The sequence below is a fragment of the Triticum urartu genome, chromosome 7A, assembly GCF_056163025.1.
Source record: "Triticum urartu cultivar PI428250 chromosome 7A, HENAU_Tu73, whole genome shotgun sequence".
NCBI classification, from domain to species: Eukaryota; Viridiplantae; Streptophyta; class Magnoliopsida; order Poales; family Poaceae; genus Triticum; species Triticum urartu.
Genome location: NC_141879.1, coordinates 476,245,504 through 476,258,653, shown reverse-complemented (window position 1 = coordinate 476,258,653; position 13,150 = coordinate 476,245,504). Strand labels below are relative to the sequence as shown.

The 13,150-nt window shown below is 42.6% G+C and overlaps 1 protein-coding gene across 7 annotated transcripts; it reads left to right on the top strand.

Annotated features, from left to right (window-relative positions):
• Positions 1-1,064: 1,064 nt before the first annotated feature.
• LOC125523136 (uncharacterized) lies at positions 1,065-11,745 on the top strand. 7 transcript variants are annotated; one of them, XM_048688188.2, is made up of 6 exons: positions 5,623-6,125; positions 7,246-7,297; positions 8,890-10,236; positions 10,328-10,540; positions 10,623-10,747; positions 10,948-11,745. In XM_048688188.2, the coding sequence occupies exons 3-6, from the start codon at positions 8,906-8,908 to the stop codon at positions 11,397-11,399; spliced, it is 2,121 nt and encodes a 706-aa protein (XP_048544145.1). In that variant the 5' UTR covers positions 5,623-6,125; positions 7,246-7,297; positions 8,890-8,905; the 3' UTR covers positions 11,400-11,745. The 7 variants fall into 7 exon arrangements, 6 of the variants coding, with proteins under 6 accessions (XP_048544145.1, XP_048544144.1, XP_048544142.1 ...); XM_048688187.2 differs by having other exon boundaries at positions 7,246-7,397; XM_048688185.2 differs by having other exon boundaries at positions 7,246-7,400.
• The last annotated feature ends 1,405 nt before the right edge of the window (positions 11,746-13,150 follow it).

The window sequence follows — 13,150 nt, the reverse complement described above, 5'->3', positions numbered from 1 at the left end:
AGTTTGTCTGGGAAAAATGACCAGGTCCACGTCCATTGAAGATCAGACGACGACTAAGCTTCAGGATGTTGCTCCTTACTTGGTTCCACAAGCTTCTGTATTGCATCGAAGTTCTATTTTTTTCACTCCCCAAAACTAGCTAACACCTGCTCATCAACAAGTGATACTAGCAATCAACAAAGTGTCTATCAGATCAGATCATACACTTTGAACACGAGAGTAGGAGCAGCAACATCAATACAACATGAGAATTTTTTTGTGCAACATACACATGGATAGACAAGCTGAAGAAGTTGGCTCGGAGTTGCAAGATCCAACGGCCACCTGCAGCACCTGTGCGATGAAGGAGTTGAAGAGGATCTCCATGAAACCGTATCACGGCGGGCTTGGCCAGCGCGCACCGCGCAGAAGAAGGTCTGCTCGGCGGTGCCAGCCTCGCGCCAGAGCTGCTCGATCTTGAGGACCGACTTCTCCGACTCGGCCAATTCCTAGGACGTGCAGAGACAAGACATCGCGGCTCGGAGCTCGCCGACGGCACTCTCCACGGTTGCCTGCACGATGACGCTGGTCCGATGGCCGGTGGTGTCCGAGGACGGTGAGTTGATCTTGAACGTAGGGGCTGGGCTTTCCATCAACACTGTGGGAGTCGCCGACGTAATCGACGTGGTGGGGCTCGCTTGACCTGTGGGCAACTCCACGGACGGGCACAGACGTGCAGATGATATGGCGAGAGAAGGGGCGCTACACGATTGGATCGAGGCTAGGATCGAACGAGTGTGGATGCGTTCTGTGGTTTTAGCAATATAATCTGGTTAGCAGTTTTGCAATTTGCCACACAGTTGTCACATATATATTTCATTAAAAAAATAACTACGATCGGTCACATCCCTTGCCGAGTACATTGTCCTCGCAATCATAATCTTTACCTACTAATAAACCAGCGAGCGCTTCTAGTCGTACGTCGTCAGCAATTTTGCAGAAAAGCCCCTGAAATTTTAAGTAATCAACCCGCAATCCTCAATATAAGTCGGCCCGAATCGGTATGGAGAGAGAAAGGAAAAAAAATAGCCCAACCACCGCACGGCGCTGCCTCCTCGATCCCATCTCGACCTCCAGCCCCACCCCGCCTCACCGCGCGTCGTCCTCCGCTGCCGCTCATCGCCCGTCACCGCAGCCGCCACCTCCTGCCCCGCCCCGCCCCGCCGCCGCCGCGCGTTGCCCGCCCCCGCCGCCGCAGCGTGCCGCCGGCCGCGCTCGCAGCCGCCCCGCTCGGCGCACCCACCTCGCTCGAGGTTGGGCAAGCGGGAAGTAGAGTTCGGGACGGCGGATCGGAATCCATCGACTGATTCTCTCTTTCTCTCCTCTCCCTTGGATTCCTGGAGGTGGTGGATCAATCTTGCCTTCGTGGTGGCGGCAGAACGAGCGCGGTGAGATCAGGTGGACTTGCTTCTGGTAATCTCAGTTTTGTTAGTAGCAAGTGGTCAATTTAGTGTTCATTGGCAACAAAAAGAAGTGAATGATATCATGCCATAATTTAGTGTTGCTTCCCGGTCCTGGATAGATGATGTATTGTACTTCTGCATAAGCTAGGAAATCTACAAATTGATTATCTGTAAACTATTTGTCCATACTTCTCCAAGATCTGAACATATACCATCATTGCTGATCGATTTTATTACTAACTAGCAGATTCCTCCTGGTGCGTGGGAAATTTTCGGCTGGATTGATTTACTAGCTACGTCCAAGCAGGCCACTGGATTGATTTCATGAGGCTTACTAGCTACGTCCCAATCAAGATAGCTGACTTACTAGCTACGTCCCAAGCAGGCCAATCCAATATGTTGATCAATTTGATTGTTCTGGCTGGAGGTCAGGAGTTCAGAAGGTGCGTCGTTCACACTAAATCGTACCCGGAGTTCTACAATTAGGTATGATTACAACTAGGAAGCTACCCTTCCTGGATAACTATTTTAGTACCTGTTTTTATTTACTGATGAGAACTAAATAAATTGGCTACTGTTATGTTTCTCCCTTAAAAAAAGATTCTGGTAGATGTGCTTGACAATAATAATGGTAATACCTAAAGGAGTTCTCTTGCTCCAAGTTAGCCCCTATATATTCTTAGCTACCATGTACTTGCGTTACTGGTTTGTGTTAAGGATTCCGCTACTGTTGCCAAGGTATCTGCAGAATTTTGTTATAGTACTAGCGGAACAAAAAAAGAGATGGCCGCCAAACCTCAAAAAAAATCAACCGGCCATTAATTTACTGGACTCTATTTCAGTCTAATCAGTGGAGACTTATAGAGTGGAAAAATGTTTAAAAACCTAATATAAAAATATGAAATATTTAGTTATTCTCTATATCCGAGAAAACAATAAAGAGCTTTGTGTTAGGCAGTGCACTGCGGGAGTCTTTCCCACAGATCCACCTTCTTTACCTTTCCGTTCTTTGAACTGGATCAGTTCTGATATTCTAACATTGTTGGAAAATCATTATCTTCTGTAAAGCCACATTTCATTTTATGATTTTTAGCAGAAGCTCACATCGAGGTCTTGGTGTGGGGCTGCTGGGGAAGGGAATGTCCTTCTACTTAGTGAAAGTCGTTGTTGTGGAGGCTGATTTTACCTTCTTTCAAGTGTTCTATTCTATTTAGTGCAATTGGTTCGAGTTAAACTAGCATCCGTCGTACAAATATTTGTGGGACATATTCAGTTAAATTTACCATGTTCTGTTCTGTTTTCATTACCCAACGCTAAAATGTAGATGTTATGATGACCAATGACCATAAACTATACATGATTGGGCAAAGAATCACTCTGGTGACCCAGAGATAGATGAAGCTTTAAAGAAGGGAGAAGATGCTGGGCTTGCCTTGGTTAGCAGCAATTATCATTTCATTTTTGTGTTTATCAGCATAAGCTAATATCTGGAAGTAGGGCTTCTTTACTCTGTACTCCTGCAATTTTTAATGTTCCTGGTGTCACTTTCCCCAGTACTCTTCTATAGCCGCGTTTTGTGCTAAAAAATGAAAAATTCAAACGTTTTGCAGTCACTACCAGCAAGTAATAGCACTGACTATTATTTTAAATAAAATATGAAATCAAGCTTTCAGCTGCATCTTTTAGCATCCCAGCGCACTCATCAACTTCAGAGTTACCATTGGGATCACTTTTCTCAAGAAATCTGGAAAGAAGCGAGGATTCTCAAGTAAGATAAGTCTGCTTACAAAAATTTGCCTACTGGAAAGTAGATAGAGACTCATGAAGTAAGACATGCCTACATATTATACATAGCAGGCTTCTGACTTCTCTGATTCTGCAAGCCTTGAGGCTGTGAAACATCTATGCTAGGTCGCCACACTTCTGCCACCTTCATTTGATGAGGTACATTCAGATTCGGTTTGTTTATTACTTTATGGATGCTTCTCTTCTCATTACAGTGCTGGGTAATTTGATGAGAAATTATCTTCTCTTTGATGGTCCAGGTTCAGCGTTCACTGCTATGAAAGAAGAAGGCATATATTTTCCTTGTGGAATTGCCAGTAGAATGGCAGTGAGAACAAGTAAAAATCTGCAACAGGTAATACATTATTTTGAAGCTACATGGAAAGCAAAGTAAGCACATGGATCCCTCATTTGAGAGTGGGGGTTAAACTTCTCTGGACTTCTCCCTTAATTCTTACTGCAGTCTTTTTATTCACATTTCCTATTGTGTAGTTGGTGACAATGAGGAATTGTTATCCACTTGAGAAAATAAAGATTAAATCGATGATGCTCTCAAAAGTAAAATGACTTTCTGAGCTGGATAGGGACATTGTGAGCATCAATATAGAACTTATAAACCTTTTTCCTTGTTTGTTATAATGATATTTTCATTTTCCTGTGTATATTAAACTTGAGAATATTATTCTGCATTACTTCAACCGTTGCTTTTGATGTGTTTGCAGTATGACTATGGTTCCTACTCAAAGTAGAGGACGAACAAACTTTTTTGAAGTAGGAGTCGAAAACTAAAAATCCATCTATTCCTAGAATGGAGCTGGTTGGAGTTGAGCCTACAATTGAGCGGGTAGTTCGGTGGCACCGACATCCAGCTGAAAGTTTATAGGAGGGTTAGTAAAGAAAATTTGTTCATGAGGAAATGTGCCAGCAAAACATTGAGTCGGAGTGCAAGTCAAATGCTCTTAACAGTTTTTTGATCGCTTTTCTTTAATTACAATTCTTATTATTTTTAGTTGGCATTGATGTACAAAAGAAAATCCTGAGCCTTTTTTGTCCTCTCATCGACCATTGTATTTTTGAATCATATTAGTCTATGTAAAAGAATTCAGTACCTTATGTTTTGTATATTTGGAAATGTCTAAAGGCATGGTGTTATATAATAACTGTATGATATGCTTTGTATGCCTTTCCCTGTAGCCTTAGTATGGTCATCATTTTCTCTTTCATGTCCTTCATCTTAAATTAAAAAATATGAACCATTGCATTGTGCTAAAGTTTATCATTATTATTTAATTTATTTATAGGCAATAGTTCTTCTAGAAAAAAAATGTAAATTTTGTGTAACAAGCTAAAATAGAATCTTCTTTGTTGCAATTGGGAACATGCCACATGACTATTGAGCTGGCATTATTTGCCAATTCTATTAGCTGACAATGTTGATGTGTATCTTTGACACCATTCATTTGAACCACCAAATAATAGAAGTTGTTTGATTGGTAAAATATTTTTCAGGTTCCTAACCACACGCTTACTTATTTTGTATTCACTGTAACGCATGGTTTTTTGTGCTATAACATAATGTCAAACCACTAAAATTTATATGCCCCGTTGCAACGCACGGGTCTTGTGCTAGTAATAGTAAAAAGACGAAAATAAGCCGAGACAGAGCGCTGATTAGATGTGTCTCGCTGTATACCTCAGATAAGAAGAGATGGGCCGGGCAGGCTGCGACTCGGACTCGACATGCAGCTGCCAGCCATGACCCTGCACCCCTAATAAAAAAGTTTGAAAAGCCATGACCCTGCGTTTCCTGCCCTTAGAGCATTACTAGTAGAACCCTCAAACCCTTGAACCCTTACTAGCGTTTTAAAGGTCCAAAAATAATTTTTAATGCACTTTTACGGGTTGAAAAATAGGGGCAAAGATTAGAACCCTCAAACCCAACCCTTATAACAGAATATTTCCTATGAACGACGTTGTCGCTGCGCGCGGGAGGTCGACGGGGCGGCCGCCGGCGACGGGGGCGACTAGCAGCGGCGGTCGCGGGCGTGGGCGCGGGAGTTGGGAGGATTTTTCCTTCCCGCGCGAGTATAACCGCCAAATGAGGGTTGGATAGATTTTGCTCTCCAACCCTTACTTTTGAAGATTGGGAGAGGGTTTGAGGGTTAAACCTTTAAAAAAATTTAAGAGTTTGAGGGTTAAGGGGTTCTAGTCTACGGCTTTTTTTAACAAAAATTATAAAAAAACAATTATTTTTAGAGGTTTGAGGGTTTAAGGGCTCTACTATAATTATTATAATGCTCTTACCCCGCGCTACCCCGCAGATATCGCGAAACACAAACGTGCACGATTCACGTTCGGAATCCCAACGGGCCACGGCGGTAAAACCGCGCCGTAATAATTGGGAACAGATCGATAGCCTTCCCTTCCCACCGCGCGGCAGCCGTCGCAATCCTGATCCTTCTCTGCTTGGGCGTTCCGTTTCCTGATTCTTTTCCAATCCGGTCTCCTGCCTCCCCACGCGTCGTTGGCCAGCGCCTATAAGTACAAGGGCCGTGCCCGGCCTCCGTTCGCACAACCAGCTTTTCTCTCTCTGTTTCTTTCTCTCCGGCCCCAGCCGTCGCCCTCCTCTGCTCTGCGTTGGGGTTTCGCTAGGGTTTCCCTAGCGGCGAGAGGCAAGTTCTTTCGTACGCACGTTTAAGTTCTTGGGTGGAGGAGTTGCAGATTCTCTGCTCTGCGTTGGGGTTTCGCTAGGGTTTCCCTAGCGGCGAGAGGCGAGTTCTTTCGTACGCACGGTGAAGTTCTTGGGTGGAGGAGTTGCAGATTCTCATCTCGAGGAGAGGAGTCGGGCGTGCAAGAGTCGATCTCCCATCCTTCATCGCCGGAGCAGACGGCCGTCAGGTATACTTCTGATCTGTTCTTTTCTAGAGCTATGGTAGTATGCTGTGTATGTTCTTGCTGCTATTCGAGATCAGCGCGTGTGTTTGGTTGTGCTCGTGCTCTGTTTTAGTTTTCGAGCTTGAAAGGGTAATGGTCCGAGATTGTTAAGGATTTCTTATTTGATCTAGTTTCCGCTTAGGCATGTGGCTGTCTGAGCGCTGTAATTGCTCACATTGTGTAAGTCGTTTCAGTAGATGGGTTTTGATGCCATATGTCTTGCGTGTCTGCCATGAAGGGCTTTGATTATTTTTGGATAGTTGTCAGGTAAACCAGATCTAAAATTAACATATACTCTGATTCTTTTATAAATGCCAAGGAGGGCATTGGTTTGGTTTTTTTTTTCTGGACTAATTTGCCCCTGTGCATGAGTATCCGGAGTAAATGTTCATGGTTGGCTGGTCCTCCTTCCTTTTTGCTACAGTTGGTTACCCAACGCCCTCAGCCAGCATGCGCAGCTGCATATATTTGCTTTTTGTGCTGCCTCTTTTGTTGGAAACTTACCCAATTTAATGAGGCAGAAGTCGGATGGCGACGTCTAAGATTGTCATAGTAGGGAGTAACTTAGAGTAGTAACATGCATATGTTACTAGTCTATGTTATTACCTCCATAGTGGGTAGTAACATATGTGTTGTGTCATGCATAACTTTATTTATTATGTTGTAGACCATCTTTTCTTAATATGTGTGATATTATAGTAACTAGCTATGTTACCACATGTCTTCCTTTTTTCATTAATTAAATGCCACACCATCTATTTTTCTAGATAATGCCGGTCGTAATGGGAGCATCATAGGTGGTACCATGCATGCCAACTAAGCAATTTTGATGAGGTGACATAGAATTAAATGAAGAAAGAGGGGCTTGAGTATCATATCATGATACCGTATCATATTAAATGATGTGCTATTTTGTGTCATGCATGATAATAAATATAGTCCTAACATATGGTACCATGCATTATAGATGTAGTATCATGTAGTAGTGTCATATGCATGATATTAATATATGATACTCTCCATTATGATGTTATCACATATGTTACTCCCACTGTGCGTAGTCTGAAAGAAATCCTGAAAATAGGGAACGTGAAGACTACTTGAAAGTAGGATGCATGGCTTGGAGAACCCCTCAGGTTGGTTAGCTTGATTTGCCATTAATCCAAAGGCGAACCTATGCCAGCCTACAAGCAAGCTGGCCAAGATTGAATTGACCATGGATTTAGATGGATCATGGTTGTGAGTCTCCTCAACATGAATTACTTTTAATGCTTTATGAGTAGCGTTGTATTTTATTTTTGGAAGGAAAATAGAATTGCTCCTTTGCAATTTTTTAAAATAAATGCACCGATCATTATTATTTTAATTTTGACACTACTCCTCAGCTCATTGTAAAAAAAATCCTTCCACTTCAGCTTGTTTCATTAACATGCTCGAAATTTTTGGCACATTTAGTTTATCCTTGAAACTACAAAAGGTTTATATAATAGTTTACACTTTTAGTTGGACATAGTTTCAACACTAGGCGTCATGTCTTTGTGTAGATATAGTAGTGAGCGCAATTCTGATTAATCCTTCAAATTTGTCATGCCTTTTTCAAAACAAACGAGATCAGAATTAGTAAAGAACTTAAATCTAGTGTCGTAAAAAGTTAGTACATATTAATTGTTGTGCTAGGTGAATCTTTATATTCTTGACCATAAAATATCTTCTATTGCTTGAATCAAAACTAAGTGTGCCTTGTATGTAATCCTGTACCTTTGCTTGGTTTAGTTTAGCCATAATTCATACTCCATCCGTTTCTTGATATAAGGTGTATAGATTTTTGAGAAAAATCCCAGAATATAAGGTGCATTGCGTTGCACCACTCGTTTGGATATATTTCATAGGGATTTGATTACATTTCCTTATATCAGGCAAGCTCCTCTATTTACTCATGTCAATTAGTCAGGAGTTATCTCACCCAAAACTTGTGAAATTTTCCCTCCATGTGCGTTTTTTAATTTCCATGCCAAAAACTATACACCCTATATTCAGGAATGGAGGGAGTATAATTCATGCCCATTTGTCTCTCTTTCGTTATCATATTGTGCCTTACTCATGTATGGGAGGCTAGGTTTAGTGCAACAGCTGGTGGCGTGGCAACTATAGTTAGTTGAGATATAAACCAAGGGTTGGTTTTTCTTGATTGAAAAAACCAAGGGTTGGTTGATATGGATACCATGAGGTGTCACAAAATTCATCTTTATGTTACTTCTTTAATATAATTTGTACTTTCATGTCATCAAATGTCCTTATTTTTTGCATCGCTAAGTATCAGATAGGTCAAAATGGATGACTAAAAAGACATTAGATAGAGATCATTCCTCAAATGTGTGCAAGTCATGGTTAATAGATTAGAGATCATTTCTCAAATGTGTGTACCTAAGTTGTCAAACTGCTCTTTTTTGTGAATCACTAAATCCTAGTGTGAAAAAGTGCAACTTTTGTGGGCCCTATTGTTACAAAGATTTACGCTTTGATATACATGGTGCCAAATGTGTTTGATGTGATATCGATCTCATATAATAGAGCCTCCTTCTCCACTTTAACTATGTTGCCATTAGGTTGGCACTATTATAACAGTGTTCTTTTATTGTAAAAGTTAGTGTTGTCTTTTGTTCTTTTATTGTATAAGTTTCTTCTGTGTTTAGATAATATATTTTACACATTTTATAAATTTTTTTAGGGATTTTTCAAAGAAAATGGGGAGTCGAAGACAACATGGTGTTAACCACTTTGGTCCAATTTTGAGAAAGCCATCCATAAGGAAGGCACCAGGCAAACTCAAGAAAAAGTGTCTTGAACAATTGAAGAGAACTCAACAGTCGTTTAGGAGAGGTGATGATAATCTTGCGAAAAGACCTCAACAAAATAAGGTTGCAACAAAACACACACTCTGTTTTCCTTTCAATGAGCCTAGCCATTCTAAGCCAGTGTCTCGACCAAATGTCTCGTCACGTTCTTCATGGCCAAACAAAGGTATGGCTTCTCCACGGGAAGATGTTGAGAAGTCCAAACCCTCCTTCTCTAGGACTCTCACCCAGAAGGCTAGTCCATCTTGCGCAATGCATAATAGTGGCATTGATTCTCTGCCAAAGAATACTATCAAGTTTAGACCCTGTGGTAATATCTTGAGGCCAAACAATGGTATGGGTTCATCGGCGAGGAATGTGGAGTCTTACTCAAGGTTAAATAACGTTGAAGCTCCTCGTTCAAAGAATACCAAGATGCCGGGATCCTCTTACTCAAGACCCAATGATGGGATGGCTCCTCAGTCAATGAAAGCTAGTCCCTTCTCCTCTGGGTCGAATTGTGTGTCCGGTCCTTTGGCGAGGAAGGATGATTCAAATTCCACATTTGATATTTCAAAGAAATCGTACCCCTCTTCATTGGTTTGCAACTCACGGAAAGAAGACCATCCGATTGTGATGGAAGCTTCAAATTCCAACTTAGCTTTGAAGGGTAAAAAAGTCATGGAAGATATCTTGCCCAACTTGGGGATCAATTGTGATTCCTTATTACCTAGTAAGAACCTTTCAAGTCACCAAACGGTTGAGGCATCATGCATGGTCAATTCAATCGACGGTTACATTCAACTTGACATTATAAAGTGCAAGTCTAGCCTTTCGAAGGATGGAAGAACCGATGTGTACAAATCTAAGAGTAAGAGGATGGAGTCGTTGTTGGAAGAGAAGTTTGAGGCACGTGGGGTCGCTAGATTGACAGAATCAATGGGTATCTCCATTAAACTTGACAATGAGAGCACTAGCCTCGGGAAGGATGAAAGGTCCGTTGATGACAAGTTTAATAAGAGGAAGAGGACTGAGAATTGTAGTCGAATAAACAAAATTAGATATGTAGTATTTGATGATGAAGACGATGATGACGGTGATCAGAATCTCACGGGTGCAAGTGGTGCCGTTGGATTGAAAACACAGAAGGATTGTCATCAAGAAGTGTCTAATCTTTATGGTTCAGAACCTTCGAAGCCACATTACTATTGTTCCCTGCCCATCGATGAACCTATTTGGAGGTAGAACATACGCCCCTTTTTTCTCCATTTTCCCATGTTGCAAATGCTCGTCCCTATATGCTGATATTTTTGTTGTTCTATTATTCAACAGGGGAATCATTAAGATAGGCAGCGGAAAATTTGTTTCATTGGCTGCGCATTTGTCAACCAAATACTGTGAGAAGGTGTGGAAATTGTCAAGATCACTTGAGCCAGTGGTTGAAGTAACAAAGCTTTCTAGACTGGAGGCTTGGCCTAAGAGCTTTGAGGCATCAAGGCCCACTGATGACAACATTGCGTTGTATTTATTGCCCATGGAGATGAGGTGTCTTTATTGCCCATTGCTATTTATTGCCTACCATCTTCCGCACCATTTGGATTCTAATCATTTTTGTTTCTATCCCTAGGCAAGATGCAGACATGGATCAACTTGTTAAAGAAGTAATGGAGAATGATATGGTTCTACGAGCTATTGTTGCTGAAGCTGAGATGCTGATATTCCCATCTATTCTACTGCCTGAGCAACACCAAAGTATGAATTCTTCTCTTTCTGGAAACATGCTAGTAACAGAATATGATTCGTGTTCCTGATTTCTAGTCGCAACCCTACCCATACGCAGCTGTACTAATAATCATCTAATAGAAATAATTCAATTATCCAGAATCACTCTCTAAGCTATTCCCTACTGTGTATATTTGGCTCAGTGCATGTTTGTCCTTGTTTGGTTGCAGCTTTCCAAGGAAAACCCTACCTGTGGGCGGTATTTAAGCACAGAATAGTGGAAGAGGAACAACATGGCAAAGGACGTTGTGCACAGGAGAAGGGAAAACAGCTGGCTTCACTTTTCAGTGTGGGAGAAGGATTAAACATTGATGCTGGACTAGAAGCTTCTGAGGAACCGGAGATGCAAGGCATGGAGCCGGAACAAAATCCCAAGTTGGCTCGACCGAACGCGCCGAGTCCGACAACTAAAGCTCCTACCACGGCTGCAGCTACAATGTCTGCAAACCACTGTCAAGACCACTCAAACATGGCTGCTCCTACAGGAGCTTTGTTTGGTTTTGTGGTTCAGCGAACCCCGAGACTTGAGCAACTCATCCAAGAGATGCAACGCGAAGGTGCTGTGATGGTTGCAATGCAAGGGCAGATGATAGGGCCAGGCATTGGCTTGTGCAGGCAGTAGCAGCAGGGTTGAGACTTGAGAGGAGGATGATATGGCACAGAGGCGGAGCTCATCTGGATCCTTGCTCTTTGAAGCTGACTTGGACCTGAGCCGCTTTGTGTGTACCATCGTCTGTGCTTGTTTGAAGGCTTTTCCATTCTGGTATTCTAGTTGAGTAGAGGTTTAGTTTGGTGTTTGCTAAAATGCATCTAAAAATTATCATGTCAGCGCATGTATTCTCAGATGCATTTTGTTCTTCATTATAGTTCTGCTTGCATCTCCAGCCTAGTTGTTTTCTGCTTGTAGCATCGATTCTGTTATTTCGCTTCCGCCATCCCAGGCCATTCAAAATATTATGCTCCATTTCTGGTTTGAGTTGTAATCCGTACCCTGGTAGCAGAAGATAAAAACGCACCAGCGATTGAGCATTGGCACTGCTGCGTTTTGCTCCATGCTGCCCATCCCGCTTTGTATTGCCTTATTTTTGGGAGAGCAGCACATTACTCGTTGGAAGCCGCGTCCAGTTTGCTGGAGGAAATTTCCTGGTCCGGCATCAGCTCCGCTCGTCTCTTCATCCTTCTCTTTTTTTTCAATCTTGCAAGAGAGCTGCCAAAACCATTGATTAGAAAAAGATATTTCAAAAAAATTTATGGTTGTTTGGCTAAGGATCAGATGAGAGGTTACATAAAACAAGTTTTTAGAGGATTTTTATTTTAGGAAAACTAGTTTAGGCCAACTCTAACTTGTCCCTTGGCGTTAGAGTATAATTTCGGTTTTACTCCTAACCGGCAGCCGATCCTCTAAACCGGATAGAGTAAAATTTTACTCTGGCTTTTATCCGGTGTCTCTCGGCCGCCCACCGCTGGAGGAAAAAAAATTCTCTCCTCCCATTGTCTCCCCCACTCTCGCGCGGCATCTATGCGGACGCCATCCATACCGCCCACCGCGGACGCTTTGTAGGCCCAGTCGCTGTCCCTGCCCATCTGGATTTGAGCCTCTCGTGCCACGGCCGGTACAAAATTGATAAATCTACGCATGTCGTTGCCGTCGTCGGATTTGACGCGTTCATGGATTGGCCGGCTGCCGAAACGCACAGCCCCGACAATGCCTCTGCACCGCATGCAGGTATGGCCTCTTCCTCTAGCGGCTCGGATCTCATTTGTCGTCGGTTCGTCGGTAAAGACACACTCAACCATCGTTCTGGCTCGGCATTGACCCCAGCAACTCGTCGGCACCCCGTTGCTTGTCATAAAGTGCGACGCCTGTCCGCAGTAGGTGGTGCGCCGAGTATCAACCACGCCGGAACACCCCGGATCGGTGTTTTTCAAGTGCAAAGACGATGAGTGCTTGTTTTGATTTAGTGGTTAATCGGATTTGGCGCAATTTGTAGCTCATTGTTTGCTCCAATTTGTATGTAGGATGGATGCAAGTTTTGGTATTGGGAAGAAGATTACGTTGATGTATCGATAGCGAGAAATTTGATATATGTTCGTGCACGACTTGCAACGGTAGAGACTAGAGATGAGACTAGATGCGACGCAGTATCGAATTCATCGGAGCCGAAGAAGAAAGAAGTGTGCAAGCTCGAAAGGCCAATACAGATAATCAACAATGAAGACATAAAAATATATTAATCCAATTAGTGGGAGCAGTTATGAAAATTGGATCTCTTCCCCAGGAGAGTCCGTATGTCGTTTCATTACCCCATTACCCCGGTCGATCGATCGATATCCCCCTCCACCGTTTTTTCCCATCCCATGTCCTCCTGTTTC

Excerpts from the sequence above, each read along its gene's own strand:
- LOC125523136 (XM_048688185.2), top strand. The coding sequence starts at position 7,378 with ATGGATTTAGATGGATCATGGTT. Across the intron at positions 7,401-8,889 it reads GATTTAGATGGATCATGGTT|GGATTTTTCAAAGAAAATGG; the intron begins GTGAGTCTCCTC and ends AAATTTTTTTAG. Across the intron at positions 10,748-10,947 it reads ACTGCCTGAGCAACACCAAA|CTTTCCAAGGAAAACCCTAC; the intron begins GTATGAATTCTT and ends GTTTGGTTGCAG.